Raw genomic sequence first — 24,365 nt, forward strand, 5'->3', positions numbered from 1 at the left:
CACTGAGTACACAAAATTCGTCCCTAGCGTTGATAGGGGCGGGGGAAAGTGTAGCGACAGGAGGAGCATCCAGCCACCCTCTACCAAAAACAACAGCCTAATTCAGAACGAGCTGTCAACTGTGTGAAGACATGGCATAAGGTCAGGCATTAAGGTGAGTAACAGAAAGAAGCTATGTATATTATAAGACAGCACTACCTCTACTTTAGAATGATAGATATTTGAATACTGAAAAGAAGTTACGTATATCTGCTTTGAATGTTGAGTAAATTGTGTAAGAACCATGAATTAAACCCAAAGTAGATGAGTATAGGGTGCGTTTCCGGGATTCGCAGCTACAGATGAGGAACATGCACTTAGAGTTGTAGCGAAACACAACGACAGTCGCTAGCTGCAGAGCCTCTCATCTGCGGCCTCCTTGATGGCGTGTGTATCTGCACATCTGGAGACCACAGCGACTGGCCTCCCTGCGTCCAGAACAGCCTCAGAGTGCTGATGAGGCACCATCAGCGCGCCGACCTTCCCCACCGTCATTAGTCGGCGACAGAGTGCGTACTCTGCTGGCAGTGCCGGGGACGATACGAGGGCGTTACGCAGCGTGGCGCCTCCAGCCTGCTAGGCGGCCTGGGGCGCTGGGGGCGGCAGTGGGTCGGAGGCGGCGGAGGCGGAGGACGCTACAGCCGAGTCGGCAGCCGTAATTATGGTGGCGGCCCTTTCACAGCCACTGGCGCCTTTCAGCGCCGCCGCCGGGACCTCATCTAAAGCGCAGCGTTTCTCACAGGCCCGGTCGCGGGGGATCCGCGGGTTTTACGGACCGCCGAGATTAAAGTCTAGGGCGGCGCCACCGTCGCCGCGAAGCAGGATTCTGGCCTGCGGATGGCAGCAGCACCGGAAGGAACAGTAAACGCTTGCCAGTCACGTTAGTCGCTTTCTTTCCTTCCAGCAGCCGTGCGTGTGGTTTTGCAGTGGTCTTTTTACCTGTTAGATTGCAGACACTCTGGCCGGATCAAACACGGTAGTAGTTTTGATTAACAGTAAACACTGTAAAGGGCAACTGAAATTGCGTTTCTGTAACTGAAATGGTACAGAACGTATCCTTTCATACTTTCTCCACCTGAATGGCTATTATAAAATTTCTGGTCTAACTAATGCACTTGTTCTTAGCTTTTTTATGGATAGTCTAATGTTTCATCCTGGGAACTGATTGGAAAAATTTATTCATTGTTCATGAACGGACAAGGAATAACGAATGTCGTTTTTCCGCCTTTTACCACAAAGCTAAGGTGCAGCTTGCTAATAACTGAAATTGTTTCATATTGGCAGCCGCAGTTTTAATAACATCTTCTGAGTGTCAGGCTGCTTCATTGTGAAACTACAAACCGTGAAAGCCGACGTTTCGAGAATATTTTTAAATGTTCTTCTTCAGGACGGTTAAAGTCCCCTGAAGATGATCGCTGCAAAAGCGGGCGAAACGCCGGCTTTATAGTGTACTGTTTCACAATGATGTGGTGTAACACCCACAGGATTTCATTTAAATTTTCGCTGCCGTGTAGTTATTCGCGTTTGTAGGAGATACAACAGTTTAAGCTCAAGGTAGCCTATGTTTCTGGACCAGTGATACGCTTCAAGTAAGAGGGTCCCGTGGGGGGCAGTTTATTAGCGAACCTTCTATTCAGAACTCTTGTGTGAAGTTGCTCTATCAAAGGCTGCTACGGACGTGTTCAGATCCCTATGAAATAATGGTGCAAAATTCGCAGACTTTGTCGACTCTGGACGGAACAATGCAAAGATCGTATTTACTGGAAAAATTCAAAATCCCACTACCGGCATCCTTCTACCAGCAGTCGAGAAACACTTAGTGGTGCAACTCGCTAAATGCAACACCCCGTTTGATGGTGATATATTTCGGTGTTAGTCTGTAACACACACACACATTAATACGATTTGTCGACCTAGGAGAAGCGTCCGACAATGTCAAGTGGTGCAAGATGTTGAAATTCAAATGGTTCAAATGGCTCTGAGCACTATGGGACTTAACATCTGAGGTCATCAGTCCCCTAGAACTTAGAACTAGTTAAACCTAAGTAACCTAAGGACATCACACACATCCATGCCCGAGGCAGGATTCGAACCTGCGACCGTAGCGGCTGCGCGGTTCCAGACTGTAGCGCCTAAAACCGCTCGGCCACTCCGGCCGGCGATGTTGAAATTCTGAGAGAAACAGGAGCAAGCTGTAGGGAAAGAAGAGTTGCCTTCAATATGTACAAGAACCAAGAGGGAACAATAAGACTGGAAGACCAAGAACGGAGTGCTCGCATTAAAAAAGAGTGGAACACAAGGATGTAGTCTTTCGCTCCTACTGTTCAATCTGTACATCGAAGAACCAATGACAGAAATAAAAAAAAGGTTCAAGAATGGGACTGAAAGTCAAGACGAAAGGATATCAAATTCGCTGATGCCACTGCTATCCTGAATGAAAGTGTAGAAGAATTACAGGATCTGTTGAATGCAATGAATAATCTAATGCGTACAAAATATGGACTAACAGTAAATTGAAGAAAGACGAAAGTAATAAGATGCAGCAGAAATGAGAGCAGTGAGAAATTTAACAACTGAATTTGGGCTTTCAAAGTAGACGAAGTTACGGATTTCTGCTGCCTAGGCAGCAAAATAACCCATGGTGGACAGAGCAAGGAGGACATAGAAAGCAGAAAAGCGCTGGCTAAAAGGGCATTCCTGGCCAAGAAAAGTCTGCTAGTATCAGACATATGCCTAAATTGGAGGAAGAAATTTCTAATAACGTACGTTTTGAGAACAGCATCGTGTGGCAGTGAGATATGGACTGTGGGAAAGTCGGTAAAGAAGAGAAACAAAGTATTTGAGATGTGGTGCCACAGACGAATATTGAAAATTAGATGGACGGATAAGGTAAGGAATGAAGAGGTTCTGCGCAGAATCGGAGAGGAAAGGAATACGTGGAAAACACTGACAATGAGAAGGGAGAGAATGATAGGACATCTGTTAAGACATCAGGGAATGACTTCGATGGTACTACAAGGTGCTGTAGAGGGCAAAAACTGTAGAGGATGACAGAGATTGAAATACATCCAGAAAATAATTAAGGACATAGATTTCCAATTCTACTCTGAGGTGAAATGATTGGCACAGGAGTCTAAGACACTTTTCACTGCTCTCATCACGAACATCTGTCTGGTATGCCCGGATAGCTACTATATTAATTTCCTCTTCCCTAAGCTACTTATCAAGTAAACCAAAGAATTATGAAATTGATAGTTCAAATGGCTCTGAGCACTATGGGACTCAACATCTTAGGTCATAAGTCCCCTAGAACTTAGAACTACTTACACCTAACTAACCTAAGGACATCACACACACCCATGCCCGAGGCAGGATTCGAACCTGCGACCACAGCAGTCCCGCGGTTCCGGACTGCAGCGCCAGAACCGCACGGCCACCGCGGCCGGCAAAGAATTATGACCTCTTCTCACAGGCAGATTAAATGCCGCCTGTTGGCATTACGGGCCAAGGCTTAAGGTAGCTCTTATTTAACAATGTGATTCATACTGAGGGAATGGAAGCGTTTTACGCCACGTTTGTACAGTGATCTTTTTTGTTGGTACCCATATCTCCAGGCTGACAGAAGGCGTGACCTGACACTGGGTTTTACACAGAGCTTAGGACGGTCGATTTTATTAGATTTTATAGTACTGTAAATCGAACTGAACGTTTCCGATATTGCGATGTGGATCTCTGGTACATGTAATTTCACTACTTTATGTGATAATTACACGTTGTTCGTATGTTAAGCGTATCTACGATAACTGTAATTCTTCAGTGTGTCTCACACTGTCGCCGAATATCACTTTTTTTACGTGTGTGTAACGTCATCTCAGTCTCCCAGCTTCCCCACATGGTCAAGACTGAAACAACAGCGGTAAGTACAGCCACACAACGGCGTTACATGCAGTGCCTAAAATAATTACTGAGAATAGCGACCGTGAACTTTTAGAAGTGCTTATGATGCTTTGGCGGTAATAGCTGAAGAATCGAATGGAGTACCATATCTCATTACCACTGATGTTTAAGAAATCGTGGTAATGGTTTAACGTGCAGCCGACAATTCGATCATAAGAGGAGCACTCGATATGGTCTACGATGGGGAGGGCAATCACATTAATCGTTTTAGAGAAACTATGTATAACCAGTACGCAGTATCGCCGCATCAGTTATCGGCGCAGATAATGTTCAGTTATGAGGCAGTGATTGTGAGGCCTGTGTGGACGTGTAAGGCAGCAGTGAAGCGTTGTTTTAGTTGTGAGTTACTCGGTGACGAGTACAGAGTGTATGTAGTGTTTAGTGAGGAGGAACATTAAAACGACTTGTGATGATAGTAATTGAAGTTCAGTCGATGCTGCATTACGAGAGGAATGATAAGAAGTATAATTTATAAAGGTGTGAAGTAGTGCGAGTTTAAAAACGCAATGTTCAGCTGCGACGCGAGCGGTTACTCGAGTTTCTGGCAAACTGTCAACTGAGTAATGAATACATGCCAGCGATAATTGCAGAACTTTGTACGTACACGTAGTAGTTTCGTTACTGAGGCATTCGGGCCTCTTCAGTCAAAATGACTTACGGGTGCCGGAAGTAGAGATGAGTGGAGGTATACTATATGAGTCTCCATGTGTCAAGTTCTTGGGCAGCCAGACGAGATATAAACTGGCGTGACACCATTTAGTTCGACTAAAAGGCTCGGCCCTTTCTGTTTTGTAGCTAGTAATCTGTCCCTCTGAGTGGACTTACAGGCACGATTGGTCGTATGTATTGCATACTTTCATCATTACTGTCCAATGGCATAATATTCTGTACGGTTTAAAGGTTCTTAGTAACCTTAGCCGCATTTCAGCATCGAAATGAATCTATGGTAACAGGTGAAAATTTGTGTCGGGTCGGTACTCGAACCCGGATCTCCCACGAGCAGTTGCCTCAACTGCCTCGGCCAACCAAGTACTCTTTCCATCCTATCTATATTTCTAACCTGTTACACACTGGTAGCATAGTGTCACCTAACCGTGAACACCTCACACCCCATTTCAGATTCCCACAATAGGTCGATGGAGCTTGATGTGCAGCTGCAATGAAAGAATGGAACCGATTCATTTCGATGCCCAGATGCTGCTAGTGTCACTGAAAACCCTTTAATAGTATTGGTATGGCCACTGAATCACATCTCTCGGACAATTATTCTGTACAGTTCCTCTGAATATGTAAGCATTACGCCCACCGTCAGTCACAATAAAATAAAAGTAGTGTTAATGTAGTTCTTAATGACGGAATGCCTTCAGACAACATACCGTTTAAATGTACTTCATTTCTGTACTACATGTACTCATATTGTAGGTAGGAAAACATTATTGCAACTACTATTCTGCTAACTTACATTCTCCATAGACGAGTAAGATTTCTACATGCTCTTCGCTGATGTGCACTGTATTCATACAAGTCTTCAGCTGAAGACAATTGATTGACTGGCCGGTATGTATTTTTCTTGAGTTGCTACTTATTTACTGTCAACTCCAGCAAGTGGACCAGTTACACTACACCCGTATTCCTGTACTGCGTGATACTACAAGACCGTCAATGACCATTTTGCGATACGTTCTTAACAAAGTCATGTTTAGGTGAATGGTGCACTGAACAGGTGTTGAGGAGAAGAGGTGCATTATCGAATAAAAAACGTAGAGATCTCTAAAGAGTTATTTTTGTGGGGCAGCCGCAGCTGTCCATTCCTTAAAACTAAGAAACCTCACAACAGTTGCTCAATCAACACTCTTTTATTGAGTACACGACCGGTGACGGAACACTTAAAGTTCCATCGTCTGGCGTAAACTATAATAGTGAACATATTGTGCAACAAGAAAATGGGAGGGGCTACTCAAGCTTTAAAAAATGTCAGATAAGAACTTTACAGTTAAAATTTCTAAAACAAAGTAAAAAAGAGTGTAGTACGTTATTTACAAATATAATTACTTAAGCACCTGAGGTCATCCTTGCCAAATATTGTCAAGGAGCAAAACGTTCCATGTCAAAAGAGTGAGAAGAATCCCAAAAAACCAACATCACGACGGGACACAAAACTTACCAGAATGATAAAAATGTGAGATACAAACAAATGCACTGACCGCTATCAAAAATTTTTTTAGTTCATTACGACATTATTCAGGCAAGTTTAGGTGTGTATGTGTAACTTAATATTTTTCCTCGATTTAACATGTACAGTTTCTCTTCCTTCCTAGTGTTGTCATGGTGTCGTCTCCGTTCTTCTATTGCTTCTCTCTATTCCGGTCTAAACAGTTTACCAATCACATACATGGTTCATACCGCGCCTGCGCTAAGGGTCGTGTGCGCCCTCACACTCACGGCTACCAAGTACAGGGTGTACATAAAGCCCGGGAACATTTTCAAATATTTATTGCACAAGAACTACACATTGTACAGATGTCATATATATTGCATTTTGAAGAGAAACTCTCTAAGTTTTTTTTTTTTTTTTTTTTTTTTTTTTTACAAACATTTGATATGCAAACCATGAGTGAACCGGCAGACGTCAATACTGCAATCGAATTCTTGGCATACCCGTCCAAGCATGGCACCGTCGTCTGTGGCAGTCGCCTCCTGTATTCTCTACCGGAGCTCTGCTACATCACGTGCTAGAGGCGGTATATACAACAGATCTTTAATGTGTCCCCACAGAAAAAAGTCACACGGAGTGAGATCTTGTGATGGGGGAGGCCATTTAATGAAAGAGCTGTCCAGTTCTGTAGCACAGCCGATTCATCGATGCAGCAGCTCCGTGTTCAGGTATCCACGAACTTAACGATGAAAATGGTGTGGAGCCCCATCCTGCTGAAAGATGAACGAATGCATTTGAGGTAATCAGCCACTGCCGCAACATGTCCAAGTAGGAATATCCAGTGACAGTGTTCTCCGCGAAGAAGAACGGCCCACACAGTTTTCGACGTGACAAGGCACGAAAAACATTTACTTTTGGAGAATCACGCTCAAATTCATTGCATTCGTGTGGGCGCTTTGTACCCCAGATTCGACAATCATGCCTGTTTACCTCCCAATAAAGTGAAAAGTGGCTCCGTCGTCAAACATTTAGCGATCAACAATGTCATCCCCATCCTCATTCAATTGTTGCAAGTGCGAACAAAACTCAAAACGCTTGTCTTTGTCGTCGTCATTGAGCTTCTGCACTAGCACCAATTTGGATGGTTTCATAGACAGCTTCTGTCGCTGGGCCTTAAACACTGTCATTGGAGTCATTTCGAGTTCACGGGATGCACGACGCAACGATTTCTTTGGGGTCCTTATGAATGTCTCTCGTCCGCGCTACACATTCACTTCACTCACACTGGGACGTCCGCTTCTCTTTGTCGGACACAAAAAACCCGTCGTAACTGATTCGTTGTGCCAGTGGTAAATGGCTTTCCTTGTTGGTGGCTTCTTACTGTACTTGGTTCTAAACATCCGTTGACCGGCCCAATAAACCTGGGTTCGTTGTGGGGCAGCAGTGGGTGAGTGGACTGCTGTAGCCTGCTGTGGGGCTGTGGATCACTGCGGGCTACGGCGGGGACGAAGCCTCTCCGTCGTTTCTAGGTCCCCAGATACAATACTTGAGGTCTGCGTTCATAGTGTCAGTGAACTGAAAGAGATAGCGATTTTTCTTTATCGAACTTCGCAATTTCTAACCTGTAGCCCCTGGTATGCTTCGATTTACAAATGCAAACAGGTTGAACGTATCGTCAAAGAAGTAAAGTAACTCTATTTAATTATTAACATCGCTATTGTGCGTAATTTTATTTAGACTGGAAAGATGACAATCTTAAACTGAGGTACATTTACAAGAGTTGCGCTATTCTTAAGCGTGATTGGCATTATCAAATTGTAAATCGTAACTTAGTGACTCTAGTTCATAATAATTCTTCATTTCCTTAAGGTTGTTTGTTCTGATTTCGAGGCAGACACTGATCAAACAGAGCATTATGACTATCTAACTGATAGCCGGTATGCTCACTTTTGTCACGGATAACAAAGACGGCTCGTCGTGGCATGGAGGTAATGAGGCCATGGTACGTCAAATGGTTCAAATGGCTCTGAGCACTATGGGACTTAACATCTGAGGTCATCAGTCCCCTAGAACTTAGAACTACTTAAACCTAACTAACCTAAGGACATCACACACATCCATGCCCGAGGCAGGATTCGAACCTGCGACCGTAGAGATTGCGCGGTTCCAGACTGAAGCGCCTAGAATCGCTCGGCCACAGCGGCCGGCTTGGTACGTCACTGGAGGGAGTTGGCACCACATCTACACACACAAGTCACCTAATTCCGATACATTCCGGGGAGGGGAGCGATGAGCTCTGACGCCACGTTCAGTCACATCCCATTGTGTTCCGTTGGGTGCAGATCTGGAGAGTTGGCGGTTGGCGGGGGGGGGGGGGGGGGAACACACATTTGATTTCTTCAATATGTTCCTCGAACCACTCCATCACTCTTGTTGAAAAACGTCACTGCTGTCAGGAAACGTGATCTTCATGAAGGGGTGTACGTTGTATGCAACAAGTGTACGACATTCCTTGGTCATCATGGTGCCTTGCACTTTAATTACTCTACGTTACGTAGTATAAAAATGATTCAAAATTATTGTTTACTTATTATTTTTTTGTGTGAATAACTGGGAATGAATGAGAAAGTGTATGCGGGACGTACGAATATTACTCTCATTTTTATGTAAAACTTTATAAAATTGAACCGTGGGAAAATTGTGTTGCAACCACGATGCTGATGACATATGTCGATGTGTGCTTGCTTTTGTAAGAGAGCAGCCAGAATAAGAGTCTGAAGCGGAATAATTTTCTGTATTAATTTAAACAACATTTTGCATTTTGTTCTATTTTATTAAACAATATATTAGAAACTGAAATTGTAATGACGTAAATGACTATCTGATTAGTGGTTGGATAAGGCAAGTTTAGCCGCGAGAATGATCTGGAGGGATCATTCTGATAGGTCATTCAGATCAATAGCCAATCAGCGTTAAGCGGTTCCCGCGCGCAGATGATTAGATAGGCAGAGAGGAGAGGAGCATAGAGCGGTCGCCTGCTAACCTATTTGTCTCCGTGAAAATAGTATATAAAGTAAGAAACTCAGAAGTTCATTGTCGTGACTAAAACCGCTTAAGTTACGAACATTTTGATGAAAGTGTTGTATTTCTGAATTAATTAGTTGAAGTTTTATGAGCATGTGAAATTTTCGGTCACAGTGACAATTCCACGTGGCATATTCCGTGTTCTTTGGCAAGTACTTCTAACATAGAAGACTACTGAAACGACCAAGTGTTCAACTTGCTAATAGTGCTGGGTCAGTGACTGTTAGGTCGCAAACTTTAATCGGGTCGGACTTACAGGAATTCTGGCTGCTTTTACGAATGAAATATGTTGTTATAAACAGTGAATTACGAATGATAGAGCATTTGCATTATTAAATTCGGATTTGATAGCTATTTCATGTGCTTCCTTATGAATAAGAAGGGCGTTAATAGCATTTTCAAATGCTTACTGCAATTAAACTGCATTCTCCTACCGCCTGAAATTTGTGAAAATGAAATTACAGGAACTGATTTGCAACCTGAGTTACACGGCTTCTGTGTGGTAGGTATTAGCTAGTGGTTTCATTAACGCTGCTTTACACTGCCTAGCGTGTATCTAGTACTGCAGACTGAAGGGACGTCGTCGGCCGATGTGGCCGATCGGTTCTAGGCGCTTCTGCCCTGAACCGAGCTGCTGCTACGGTCGCAGGTTCGAAACCTGCCTCGAGCATGGATGTATGTGATATTCTTAGGTTAGTTAGGTTTAAGTAGTTCTAAGGCTAGGGCAGTTATTAAGGCCAGATGTGGTTGTTCTGGGTACTGATTTCTCAAAATCTATGCACCCAAACTGCATGAAAATGTAATCACATGTCAGTTCTGGTATAATATATTTGTCCAATGAATGTTTTTTTCTTACTTCTGACGTCCATTCAAAATGGTTCAAATGGCCCCAAGTACTATGGGACTTGCGAGCAGCAATGTCACGATACGATAAACCGCAATCGCGATAGGCTACAATCCGACCCTTATCAAAGTCGGAAACGTGATGGTTCGCATTTCTCCTCCTTACACGAGGCATCACAACAACGTTTCACCCGGCAACGCCGGTCAACTGCTGTTTGTGTATGAGAAATCGGTTGGAAACTTTCCTCATGCCAGCACGTTTTAGGTGTCGCCACTGGCGCCAACCTTGTGTGAATGCTCTGAAAAGCTAATCATTTGCGTACCACAGCATCTTCTTCCTGTGCGTTAAATTTCGCGTCTAAAGCACGTCATCTTCATGATGTAGCAATTTTAATGGTCAGTAGTGTATAGAGGTAAGTGAACTGTTCGATGAAAGTGACTGGGAGAGAGAGTGAGGAGAAGAAAGAACGACCGTCCGACCCAACCCCACCAAACCGTGTTGCAAAATACTGGATGAAAATGGCTTCAGGGACAAAATAACGACCATTCACAGAAGAAGATATCACCGATAAAGACGATCTTAGAAGATAATCAGTGAATACCTGACAATGGCATCGGGTCGGAGAGTCTATGAATTCTACACAAACATAAGGGAAATATTAGGAACAATACACGCTCGCCCAGACCGCAGAATGATACATTTCCATATCCTACACACTTACACCGGATGAACATCCGCCCAAGTCCAGAATGCGCTTGTGGGAAAATTGGCTCCCCGGAACATGTAACACTACACTGCGCTGCGCATACACAGGCCAGACAACAAAATATGACACGCGACAACATAGACAACTCCTTCAATAATGCAAATGGTCACACCTAGACAGACAACGGACACTGTTTCAAGAATTTTACAAGAAGAACACGCAGGAGAGTTGCCGCACTCATTCCAGACATAACCGTAACACTAAATTACAGCTGTGATGACAGAGAATCATAGCCGCGTGGAATGGCCGCGCGGTTAGACGCCCCCTGTCACTGACTGCGCAGCCCCTTCGGCCGGAGGTTCGAGTCCTCCCTCGGGCATGAGTGTGCGTGTTGTTCTTAGCATAAGTTAGTTTAAGTAGTGTGTAAGTTTAGGGACAGATGACCTAAGCAGTTTGGTTCCTTAAAAATTCGCACACATTTGAACATCTGAAAAGATCATGCAGTGGATCAGAAAGAGAAGATGAAGCAGATACACACTCTTACAAGATAGCCTCAAAACTACACAGATACGTAAGTTAATATTAGAGATAGAAAGACATACAAACACAGCTACGTAGAAAACAAAGGAAATGCTGGTCACAAATGCATATTCAGTGACCTCATTCCAAGCTATGCCTTCCTGACACGTCGTATAAGGAAATCACTGTAATAATTATAATAATTATTGTCCTTGAAGTGTATGTGACAATAGTCTGTGAAAAATGGTTCAAATGGCTCTGAGCACTATGGGACTTAACTTCTAAGGTCATTAGTCCCCTAGAACTTAGAACTACTTAAACATAACTAACCTAAAGACATCACACACATCCATGCCCGGGGCAGGATTCGAACCTGCGACCGTAGCGGTCGCGCGCTTCCAAACAGTAGCGCCTAGAAGCGCTCGGCCACTCCGGCCAGCAATAGTCTGTGAACGATGATCGGAAATTGCTGCCTAAGGTTTTCTTTTCAAAAAGAAATTAATTTAGGTTAAAAAAAATGACTCTGAGAACTATGGGACTTAACTACTGTGGTCATCAGTCTCCTAGAACTTAGAACTACTTAAACCTAACTAACCTAAGGACATCACACGCATCCATGCCCAAGGCAGGATTCGAACCTGCGACCGTAGCAGCAGTGCGATTCCGGACTGAAGCGCCTAGAACTGCTCGGCCGCAACGGCCGGCAATTAATTTAGGCCACTAACTCTTAATATATAACTATATTATGTATCAAACTTGTACTATGAGATAGAAAGAAAAAGGCTCTATGCAGTTCCGAGACTTTTCCTTCCGATTACTGACTGTGATGGCCAGACATTGTTTCCTTTCTCTTCTAAATTTCTAACTTTTTTCTTAGCAACCTCCTTTTTCTAACCAATTTGCAGTTTCTATTTTGTTACACTTTCTTTTGCCGACCGGGGTGCCCGTGCGGTTCCAGGCGCTACAGTCTGGAACCAAGCAACCGCTACGGTTGCAGGTTCGAATCCTGCCTCGGGCATGGTTGTGTGTGGTGTCCTTAGGTTAATTAGGTTTAAGTAGTTCTAAGTTCTAGGGGACTGATGACCTCAGAAGTTAAGTCCCGTAGTGCTCAGAGCCATTATATTTTCTTTTTAACTCATTATTATTACTTCGGTTTCTCTTCGCTGTAAATAATGTCAATATAATAGAAAAAATCATATTATAACATGATGAAATATGCACTATCTGTGTTAAAATACTATGTAACAGATATTTAAGTACGCAATAAATGAAAATGAAAACAAAATGAGAAATTTCGCGCTGGTAAATTAGGCAGATGCAGTGAGCGGAGCAGTTGGCAAACACCTGGTACGCGCGATGTTTAAAGCTATGCCTTGTGATGGTCATAACTGCGTAGTATGAGAATTATGGTCCAACTTCTCGCGCCGAATCGTTTTCTGGGCTGATATCTTGTTAGCATGTTTTTTTTCCTCCTTAAAATACGATCTCAAGTTGGTGCTTGGTGCTGTTTCCTCATCAGTCGTTTACCACCGATAGTTGGAGGGTCGCCATCCAACGGCAAGTCCTGGCAGTCTTGTGGGACATGGATGCCACGAGCAGAAATGTTATTTCGAACGAGTGGACATTGCTATTCAGTCACCTTATAAGCCTCAGCAGAGCGTCCGTCGGATTTGGTGGATGACAGTCCTTGAAATTTAATCTGCTATTTATGACTACAGAATTCACACGCAAAGTGGAATTACAGAATTGCAGGCACTGGTGGCCGTTGGACTCGCTTGGTGACCACAGTAGCAAGCAGCCTATACGAACATTTGGAATTATTCCCTGGGTTGCAGGTATCATCATATGATGCATATTAAGTCTGAGGTAATTTCGTTTTATTTTATAGCTTTACCGGTAGCTAACATACATATTTTGCTAAAGATATCTGTCTTGTATGGAGGTTTTGTGTTCGGTTTTATAATTTGTCAGTATTCCTGCTGCCTTTGTGTGCTTAACTTTTGTACTCAGGATTAATTTAACAGCTTGTTGTTTTTGTGGATGCTTTGTCGGCATTGTAGTTCAAATTTTATTCATATTTTCTTTCATTCAACCAGCTTGATCCATTTCCAATTTACCTAAAGAGTTTGAGTTCCATTTTCTTGATTTAGCAAGCTTATGTTTAACGACTTCTCACTCCATCTTCTCATTTGCTGGATTTATATGTCTGAATTGATGCACTGACTACTAGTGTATATTTTTTCTTGGAACGTGTATTAACTGGGCCCTTCATGGTGTGCTCTAGTAAAGTATGGATTTCATACTGTGCCATTTGAAACTGATTTGATGGGAGATTCACGCTATCTAGTGCTTCCAAACGTCAACTGAAACTTTCTCAATTTTTCAGTTATTATATAATCACTTGTTTTCTTATATTTCGTGAGAATTGGTAAAGTTCTTTTAAATATAATCTGAAATTTTCTCAATTTTCAATTGCTAAATTATTTTGCTGTTTTTCTTACATTTAATTGCAATTGTTAAGGTTCGTGTGTTTAAAGGCAGAAAAAGAAATATAATTTTTTATTTGATAAAGTCTTTTCTGGATTATGTGTTACGGCTTTGTAGGCTAGTGCCTTACCACTCCCAGCTCCTAGCTTACTACAGTATTTCATTATGGACAAAAGATTATTTGTACTGGTCAAGAAAAATTGGACACTGACTTTAATATGAAGCACTGAACCAGTTACTACAAATTTATTTGTAACGCAAACGTTTCGGTCACGTCCTCTTCCAACTGGGCTCAAATGTGACACATTGCACTTGGTTGGGGAGCGTAGTAGGTGCCTAGTGGGGCACATACACTCCGTTGATAAAGCGGAGATAAGTTACGCCCCCCTCCCCCTTTTATTCTGATGCAGCGTGCTACGCTACTGTGACAGGGGGCTTTCAGTGTCTACCACTACTTCAGACATGTAGCCGGAAACGAACAAAAAATTGAGTACATACCTTTATTTTTGCCAGGTTATAATTCAAATACACTCCTAGAAATGGAAAAAAGAACACATTGACACCGGTGTGTCAGACCCACCATACTTGCTCCGGACACTGCGAGAGGGCTGTACAAGCAATGATCACACGCACGGCACAGCGGACACACCAGGAACCGCGGTGTTGGCCGTCGAATGGCGCTAGCTGCGCAACATTTGTGCACCGCCGCCGTCAGTGTCAGCCAGTTTGCCGTGGCATACGGAGCTCCATCGCAGTCTTTAACACTGGTAGCATGCCGCGACAGCGTGGACGTGAACCGTATGTGCAGTTGACGGACTTTGAGCGAGGGCGCATAGTGGGCATGCGGGAGGCCGGGTGGATGTACCGCCGAATTGCTCAACACGTGGGGCGTGAGGTCTCCACAGTACATCGATGTTGTCGCCAGTGGTCGGCGGAAGGTGCACGTGCCCGTCGACCTGGGACCGGACCGCAGCGACGCACGGATGCACGCCAAGACCGTAGGATCCTACGCAGTGCCGTAGGGGACCGCACCGCCACTTCCCAGCAAATTAGGGACACCGTTGCTCCTGGGGTATCGGCGAGGACCATTCGCAACCGTCTCCATGAAGCTGGGCTACGGTCCCGCACACCGTTAGGCCGTCTTCCGCTCACGCCCCAACATCGTGCAGCCCGCCTCCAGTGGTGTCGCGACAGGCGTGAATGGAGGGACGAATGGAGACGTGTCGTCTTCAGCGATGAGAGTCGCTTCTGCCTTGGTGCCAATGATGGTCGTATGCGTGTTTGGCGCCGTGCAGGTGAGCGCCACAATCAGGACTGCATACGACCGAGGCACACAGGGCCAACACCCGGCATCATGGTGTGGGGAGCGATCTCCTACACTGGCCGTACACCACTGGTGATCGTCGAGGCGACACTGAATAGTGCACGGTACATCCAAACCGTCATCGAACCCATCGTTCTACCATTCCTAGACCGGCAAGGGAACTTGCTGTTCCAACAGGACAATGCACGTCCGCCTGTATCCCGTGCCACCCAACGTGCTCTAGAAGGTGTAACTCAACTACCCTGGCCAGCAAGATCTCCGGATCTGTCCCCCATTGAGCATGTTTGGGACTGGATGAAGCGTCGTCTCACGCGGTCTGCACGTCCAGCACGAACGCTGGTCCAACTGAGGCGCCAGGTGGAAATGGCATGGCAAGCCGTTCCACAGGACTACATCCAGCATCTCTACGATCGTCTCAATGGGAGAATAGCAGCCTGCATTGCTGCGAAAGGTGGATATACACTGTACTAGTGCCGACATTGTGCATGCTCTGTTGCCTGTGTCTATATGCCTGTGGTTCTGTCAGTGTGATCATGTGATGTATCTGACCCCAGGAATGTGTCAATAAAGTTTCCCCTTCCTGGGACAATGAATTCACGGTGTTCTTATTTCAATTTCCAGGAGTGTATTGTGGCTATTCCCTCGTATATTACAGTTTGCGGGAAGATTTCACCACATTCCTCTACAGGCGTGCATTTACTCCACACGCCATTGCTCGATCCGCACGCAGGGGGCAACAGTGGCTGCTATTCATTCCGACGCAAAATCTGGAAAATGATTCACCGGAAGCGAACTGCACAGTGGGAGGGTCCGCCTGTAAGGAACAACTTGGCCGAGCATAGGGGGAGCCGTACCGTGAACTCTGACTCACAGTGTTTCCTGTCCTGCGTGCAGTCAACACTGCTCGCTCTTGTCCTCTTAATGAAGCTGCGTCATAGCAGAACCGCCAGTGTCGAAGCGTTAATACATCCCAAAGCAGACTTTTAGTGCTGCTGAAGTTTTATTCGGTGTCTGCCGGTGTTCCCACGTATTCGTGATTAGCATAATATATTATGAACATGGCAAGACAGAAACCAGATTCGTGAATCTCTGGAAAGACATTTCTTTGGTGTCACGCTGGATATACAAGCAAAAGTTCCTTAGAGCCTATCTCTGATTAGGTGTAACTCCTGGATGGCACCGGACCGAAGAAGCAAGCAACTTCACTGTCCGGATTGCGAGCTCAATCAAGTACGAAGTCATGAACAGCACTTGCCGTGTACTTGGTATAAATACTCCAAAAGGTAAATCTTCGGAACACAGCAGGGTCACAAACAAAACACTTGCACTCATGACGCAAATTTGCACGGAGAATTGGTATGAACCAAACCTAGACAATTCCGTCACTCTTATCGAAGACTACATCAACGAAGGTAACGTCTCAACCCTCTGCTCAGAGGTCTCCCCCTTTACCCAACAAGTCCACGCTCAGTAGAACGCAACATTAGCCGAGAAAATGGTAAAGAGGTCGAGCAGAAACTGACGGCCGCGCCTGGAAAGACATTTAGGATTCTGTCAGTCTTTCGTATTGTAATACTAATTAATTAAGAAGGATCAACTACTACCTATTGCAGAAGTACACAACGAAAACACAACCTCCATCCCAGGAGGCACACGACTTCTACAACCCACAAAAATCGCAGGCGATTCCTCGATTCCCCGGGCTTTAAAACGCTCCGATCAGAATAGCTCAGGATCTGAATGCAGGCCATTTCCTGTTCCCTTTAACAGTGCTTTTGTACAAAATTTCTCTCTGGTAGGATTTCCAGGAGTGTGAATGTCGGAAACACTGGCCGTGATGGGGAAATTTCGCGCCCTGTGAATCATCCATGTAGGCTCCGGCCGCAACCCATTTAGGAGGATTATTCAGCTCCAGGCTGAAGAAATTCTCCTTCCCTCCGAAGCTGACCCTATCACAGACAGCACATAGACAAGGCCAGAGGAAGAGATAAAAGATTTTCAGTCCCCAACACCGCACAAATCCGTCATCATTTTTGATATCCGGTATCGACAGATATGCACAACTGTGATCTTTTCTGAGCTATAATGCATATACACGCGTTTATCTCTTATGATTTGTGACATAGTATCGGAGAAAAAAATTTTTGTTTGGCATTTAAAAAATCGAAATGGAAACTGTACAGTTACATATCTTCAAAACAATTTTGTTACAAAACCTTTTCATTCTGAGTTAGAGCCTCATGCCATGTTGTCATCGTTGTAGATAAACTACAGTACTCATTATAGACCTGAAAGTTTGTCAGAAATGAAACATTTTCAGTTGAAAAGCACCTTGAGCACCTGGCAACGTTCGCATTCATAGCGCTCACGGATGATTGTTAATTCTTCAAAATCATAATACACAGCAAAATGCTCATTTTTGCTCTTCTGCTAGCGTTTGCGTCACATGTTTGATACACTGAGGATCCACTTTAGACGAGGTATATGATGCAACTCAAAATGTGTATTTTACGGTATATTCTGATTTTTAAGAATTAACAACCATCCGTGATCGCTATGTATGCGAACATAGCCAGGTGCACGATGTGCTTCTTAAATGTAAAACGTTTAATTTCTGACAAGCCTTTGTATAATGTGCTATATTTTATCCACCATAATGAGAACGTGGCATGAGATTCTAACTCAGAAGGAACATGTATTTTAACAAAAATTTTTTGAATGTATGTAAATGTATAGTTTGCGTTTCCACTTTTTTTGTGATGTCAAACAAAAATTTTTCTCAGTTATTGCTTGACAGATCATGATAGGAGATATATTCGGTGTAAACGCGTTATGTTACAGACCAGAATATACCATATTTGTCCAAATATGTTGTCAAAAATTAAGTCGAATTCATGCGACCTTGGCTACTGAAAGATTTGCACCGAGTGAAACGTAAATCATCTAATTTTTCGTGATGAAAAAATTCTGTCAAACAATGAGACGTTGCAGAATATTCACAATTCTTTTTCGTTGTCAGTGTTCAAGTACATTACTATCAAGACGTAAAAATTTACGTCAATCTCAACAATGTTTGTTTGTGAAACTCAGCTTTCTTAGGTAATACTGACTGACGCACGCAGTCGCTATTTTTCCGTGAGGGGTGCTATAATGTTCCCCGTGAGATCCAAGAAAAATACTTGAGCATCGTACGTGAAATTATAAAAACATACAAAGAAAAAAATCTATCTAATAGTTGTGATGCAACGTCAATTCTTTTCCGCTTCATCTATAAAATAATCTATGTTATCAAATAAAAGTTAAGTTTTATGGCCAGATACTCCTATTACTAGGCGAAGCTTCTAGAAGCGCCTTTTCTCGATCTGTTGCTGTACCATAAGCCTGTAAGTTTATTTGTGCTGACAATGCGCTTAAATGATTGCAATATCTAAGTCTATACTTCGTAATACTGCCAGCATTTACTTTATTAGGTCTTAGTCATTATTCTTTATTCATATTGTCACTAGAGTAATCTAATTTTCCTATTTGAACTATTGTCATGATGCAGATCTGATGTGTGAAATGCTGCATGTGTAGAACACTGGTCCGATGTAAGAGAAAGCCTGATGGCCCTAATCTGATCAGGTTAAATAAATAAATAAATAAAAATAATACTTGACATATTTGACTCCCACGTAAATTAATATCATTTTTGTGTACTTCTGCATCTTTTCAGGGGCCGTAAATAAAAAATTGAGGGTGGATTGTTTGGCGGTATAATGATCGCACGCATTAAATGCGCTTTCGTTATTTGTTCATCATCGCTAAACAGAACCACCCTGAGATTAACCTACCGGTCATTTCTTTCATCCTGTACGTACACTACTAAGAATTTGGTTAGGTTGATCGGTCATTTATTACTGAACAATCATGTCGTCAGTCGCTCCATTAGCTTGATGTCTCCGGCACCATGAGATAATTCAAAAATTAAACGCTGATTATAAATATTAGGAATTTCATCAGTTTTTTAGTTTCGTCTCATTGGGGGTATCACTTTCTTGTTGTTATGGTTACAAAAAAGGTTTCAGGAGTCATATCCTCTTCTTACCGTGACTTACTGAGAAACGTTTTATTTAAAACATCTCAGAATTTTTACAATAAGAGAGAGAGATAAAGAAACAGAGAGAGAAAGAGAGAGAGAGAGAGAGAGAGAGAGAGAGAGAGAGAGTGTACAGAAACGCTTCAGTGCGCAAAAGTCTTCGTTTGTGGAACTATTGCAGGTATAACATCAGATTTACAATCTAGGAGGACCTGTGCCATCGTTAACTTTGCAGCCGCTTTTCTTTCTGTTAATGATCAGTCGCTATAAAACTTCAGTAGTGGTCTGATGAGTATTTATTCGTTTTTACGCAATAATCGGCATTTTATCCTCTTAGTTATGAGCTGATATAGTAGTTAAGTCAGAGTTGAGACGAAAACATTTCTCAAAAGATCCTCTGAGACTGTTAGACAAGTATATCATTCTTGGTTGCAGATGGTGATTCCATAGTGAAGCCAGAGCTGAGACGGAACATCTCTCAAAGAATGCTGTAAGACGATTAGATAAACATGTGATACGTTGCAAATGAAGATTCCATACGTCCGCAGTAGTATGTGACAACACTATTTTGTATCGGGTTCGTAAGTACCTACCTTAAGAGAAGAAGCAAACCTGCGTACATGTTGTAGCGAAGAACTATTGATGATTGGATGACGGTTTGCCACCCTGTAGTTACTGTAGTGGCCATCGGAAAATTACGTTTATCTTTCAGTAGTCGCCACTGGATGGAGAATAACAGCACTGCTGCACATACGAGAGTACGAGAGGGAACGTATGTTCTTTCGGATGCTCTTGAAGTGCGCTTTGCGTTTTCGCGGCAGAGGACAAAGGGTGCGCATGCGTATCTGATGCACTCCTACCTGGCAGTATTCTCGGTCGGTCTCCTCCAAGTCATCCGCACTGTCGAGGTCGGGGTCACGGGCCTGCAATTCGAAGATCCTATGTTAAAAGTTATTCTGAATACGAGTATGTGCACTGAGGTGACAAAAGTCATGGGACAGTGATACGCACATATACAGATGGCGGCAGCATCGTATACAAATGGTTTAAAAGGGCAGAACATTGACAGAGTTGTCATTTGTGTTCAGGTGATTCATATGAAAAGGTGTCTGACGCGATTATGGCAGCACGACGGAAATTAATAGACTCTGAATGCGGAATGGTGGTTGGAATTAGACACATGTGTCATTCCATTTCAGTAATCGTTTGGGAATTCAATAATCCGAGTTCCACAGGTGTCAAGGATATTCCCAGAATAACAAATTTCAGACTTAACCTCTCACAACGGACAAAGCGGTGGCCGACCGTCTTCACTTAATTAGCGAGAGCAGAAGCGTTTGCGTAGAGTTGTAAGTGTTAACAGACAAGTAACACTGCATGAAATAACCGCAGAATTCAGTGCGGGCCGTACGACGAACGTATCCGTTAGGGCAATGTGGCGATATTTAGCGTCAATGGGGTATGGCAGCAGACCACCGGCGCGACTGCCTTTGCTAAGATCATGATATCACCAGCAGCGCCTCTTCTGGGCTCGCGATCACATCGGTTGGACCCTAGGCGATGGAAAATACCGTGGACTTCATGTTCACAAGCAACGATATCATGTTTATAGATGACAATGCGCGTTCTCACCGGGACACGATTATTCGCGATTGGCTCGAAGAACATTCTGGACAGTTTGAGTGAATAATTTGGCCACGCAGATCTCCTGACATGAATCCCATCGAACATTTATGGGACGTAATCGAGAGGTCAGTTCGTGCACAGAATCCTGCACCGGCAGTACTTTCGCAATTATGGACGGCTATAGAGGCAGTGTGGCTCAATATTTGTACAAGGGACTTCCAAAAACTTGTTGAGTCCATTCCACGTCGCGTTGCTGCACTACACCGGGCAAACTGCAATCCGACACTTTAGTAGGAGGGTATCCCATGACTTTTGTCATCTCAGTGTAAATATCCCATACTCGTAAGAACATCTTCTAATTGTAAATACGGGTATTACAAGTTCTCTAGTAGTGGGATATCAAGTTATGCCACACAAACTTTTTGCGTAGCCTGTTGCAGCGATGTGGAACCATTTAGTTTACAAGCTACTGTCATACTTAACTTTTATGCATCGGTACGTGCTATCCATTTACGCATGAGCGCAATCAAAACGAAACAAAAGCATTAGGTCAACGAAACACTTTCCAAATAAGTCTAAATTCCAGTAGTGGGTAGCTAAATATTTGTCTGTTAACGTTAAGCAGTTGACATTAATAACTTTATGCGGGGTTTTTATTTAAACCTGTCTACGCTGCTTATAAGAATTTTACTTCATTAGGCATGTAATCAAATATTTCTTTCGTCGCATCATTCACCTTTTCCAGCTAAATAGAGACGTGAAAGATGAATTATGATGGTGTTTTACGCATTTTATCATCTTCAGAGACATATTATTCGTTTTTATCTGTAATGAAGTGTTTGCAACTAATTTCGGTAGAGAATATGTTTACAGGGTAGTTGTACTTAAACTTTCACTGCTTGAGTCAGTGTGGACGAACAAGTTTTTACCATATGGGTACCCAACTTTTAGGAATGATGTTCAGACTGTACGCTGCAGGATTTGCGTTGCTACTAGTTTTAGTCATGACTTGCCCCTAGGCGCCGGTGCTGGTACGCGATTTAGGGTTGAAACACAAGCATCAGTGGGAATTGCAGTTGCAGGCAGTCACCATGTGCTGTCTTCAAGCAGTGCACCAGCTGTGTCACGACAGCTGAACATTCGATGTTCCTCCCTTCGAAAAGTGCTGCGAACAGTTTGTGAAATGGTAATCTCTAGTGCGGTTCCAGGCTGTCGTGGGTGCAGATGAGCGCCACATTGAACAATGTGTGTAATCTCGAACGTAAATATGGTACATAATTAATAAGCATTACCTTCTCATGTGGAAATTAATACGTGTTTATTTCCGTGATTTATTTGTTATTTATCTTAAGCATGTCCTTGCAAATGTTGCAACAAAGTCTCATTGTCCTACATACTCCTTTTTGATGGGGCCCCTCTCAAGTAGCTAAAGTTTAATAATAACCACCCTGCATGAGCAACATCTTCCTCAAATCGTCTTCGCTCCACACATTTACTTTGTACCATGCATCTATGACAGTAAAACTATATTTAGGATAACGTCTTCTCTAGATTGTAGGTAGTTCTCGCAATGGACGAAAAATTATTACATTATTCACTTCGCATCAGACGAACGAACTGACGACACAACGGAATAGCAACTATGAGTAACTACATTCCCGTAGGGCCTAAAAAGTATTATTGATTTATAGTTATTAGTATTATTAACATCATTATTATTAATATTATTATTATAGTGGCAGTCATGAGCCACAAAGCATCGGCAGCTTGAAATTTTCCAGTTTCTGCCTGTTCGGAAGTAAAAAGTTCGACATTCAGGTGATTTACAAACAGTAACTATTGGTTGATTTGAAACGGGAGAGCTCAATGTGAGTGAACCAAGTGTCGCTGGGGACAGGAATGGTGGAGTGGAAGCATGTTTTGTAACATCGCCTATCGTCAATGTGGACAGTTAGCATTCTTCCCTGAGGGGGAGCTTTAGTTAGCAGTCGCACCGCATTGGGAACTGCTTTATCAGGCTATGAAAAGGTTCTCAGAAATGAACAGTAGCGCCTTATTAACTCAATAGTCCGTGATTTAATAAAGCACGTATTAAAACTAAATATTGTGCATCTTACGTCATTTCAAAAATAAAGCACTCCATCTTCAGGCTACCAGTGGCCTACCGGGACCATACGATCGCCGTGTCATCCTTAGTGGAGGATGCGGATAGGAGGGGCGTGGGATCAGCACACCGCTCTTCCGGTCGTTGTGATGGCATCCTTGACCGAAGTCGCTACTATTCGGTCGAGTAGTTCCTCAATTGGCATCACGAGGCTGAGTGCACCCCGAAAAATGGCAACAGCGCATGGTGGCGTGGATGGTCACCCATCCAAGTGCCGACCACGCCCGACAGCGCTTAACTTCGGTGGTCGCACGGGAACCGGTGTAGCCACTGCGGCAAGGCCGTTGCCCATTTAAAAAATAAAAGTTTTAACAGAAAATACAGAAAATCTTTTTCATTGTTCAGTTTAGTTTAGTTAAACGCTAACATCGGGGGGGGGGGGGGGGGGGCGGTGCAGGAGAGAGAGGACTAGCTAATACGAAATTGCGGTCAGGCGTTATGGTCTCAGGTTAACAGGTATTAGGTTTTTTTGCCCAAGTGTTCGGTATTTCAACCCCGTGTTCGGTGTTCGGAACCGAAGTATGAGTGATTCGGTTCTTCTAGAATGCCATTCATATAATTAATTTGTTTATTGATTTGCAAAATCAAGAGAGTAAATATTTGTTTTCTGTTGCCAGCCGACGGTGCTGCATTTAGAACAATTACAAAGTCAAGTGTCTATATGCACAAAGTGAATAATGGCGGTTCCATGCAGCAATGCCTGTGTGGAAATAGTCGTCAGTCACATGAATCAAACTGAGTGTCGATATGGAAAATGTAGAATTATACATTCGTTGTAATTTAAAGTTTATAACAAGCAACTTTTACCGAAACTTTAAAGGTAACAAAAATGTATCCAAGACTGTAATTACTAATAACAGATACAATTTTTAGAGCTAGGCGTTTTATCGTTTTCACCCTGAGGCCTCAGGTCAGCAAATCCTTTCGAGAGGCAATGTTCGATAATTTTGTTAATTTAATCTGGCAACCCTAGTCCCTACAGACGCTGACTTCTCGTGCTCGTGCTGACGACAACGACCAGCTCTGGTGACAGTGCCGCAGGTCAGATTACGAGCACCGACGTTCTACTTAAGTGCGTGAAGGTGGGGTGACAGTTGGCTCACTCTGCAGACGGCGCTACTCACGAGGGCGGGGTGCTCCTGGCGCAGCTCGGCGCACCACTGCTGATAGGGCGGCCCGCAGCCGGACACCTTGGTCAGGAAGTCTCGCAGCTCGCGGCACAGCGGTGGGTTGCGGTCCAGCTCCACCCGCGACACGCGCAGCCACTCCTGCAACACGGCGCGGGCAGGCCGGGCTGAAATACTGCCAAGTGCTGACATGAAAACATTACAACTCTAGCAGTAGCTGGTAAGGTAACAGGTGATGAGAAACACTGCCACTGC

General features: G+C 43.6%; 1 protein-coding gene and 1 pseudogene across 1 annotated transcript in view; both read right to left on the reverse strand.

The window, feature by feature from the left end:
• Positions 1-24,365, reverse strand: part of LOC124775865 — a 748,131-nt gene that overhangs the window by 14,997 nt on the left and 708,769 nt on the right. Inside the window, exons 32-34 of the mRNA XM_047250699.1 lie at positions 24,108-24,251; positions 20,054-20,116; positions 15,506-15,517 (exon numbers count right to left, since the gene is read on the reverse strand). Coding sequence (XP_047106655.1) covers positions 15,506-15,517; positions 20,054-20,116; positions 24,108-24,251 — 219 coding nt within the window. The remainder of the gene's footprint in view (positions 1-15,505; positions 15,518-20,053; positions 20,117-24,107; positions 24,252-24,365) is intronic.
• Positions 23,155-23,272, reverse strand: LOC124778857 (annotated as a pseudogene).

The sequence above is a fragment of the Schistocerca piceifrons genome, chromosome 2 (assembly GCF_021461385.2).
Source record: "Schistocerca piceifrons isolate TAMUIC-IGC-003096 chromosome 2, iqSchPice1.1, whole genome shotgun sequence".
Taxonomy (NCBI): Eukaryota; Metazoa; Arthropoda; class Insecta; order Orthoptera; family Acrididae; genus Schistocerca; species Schistocerca piceifrons.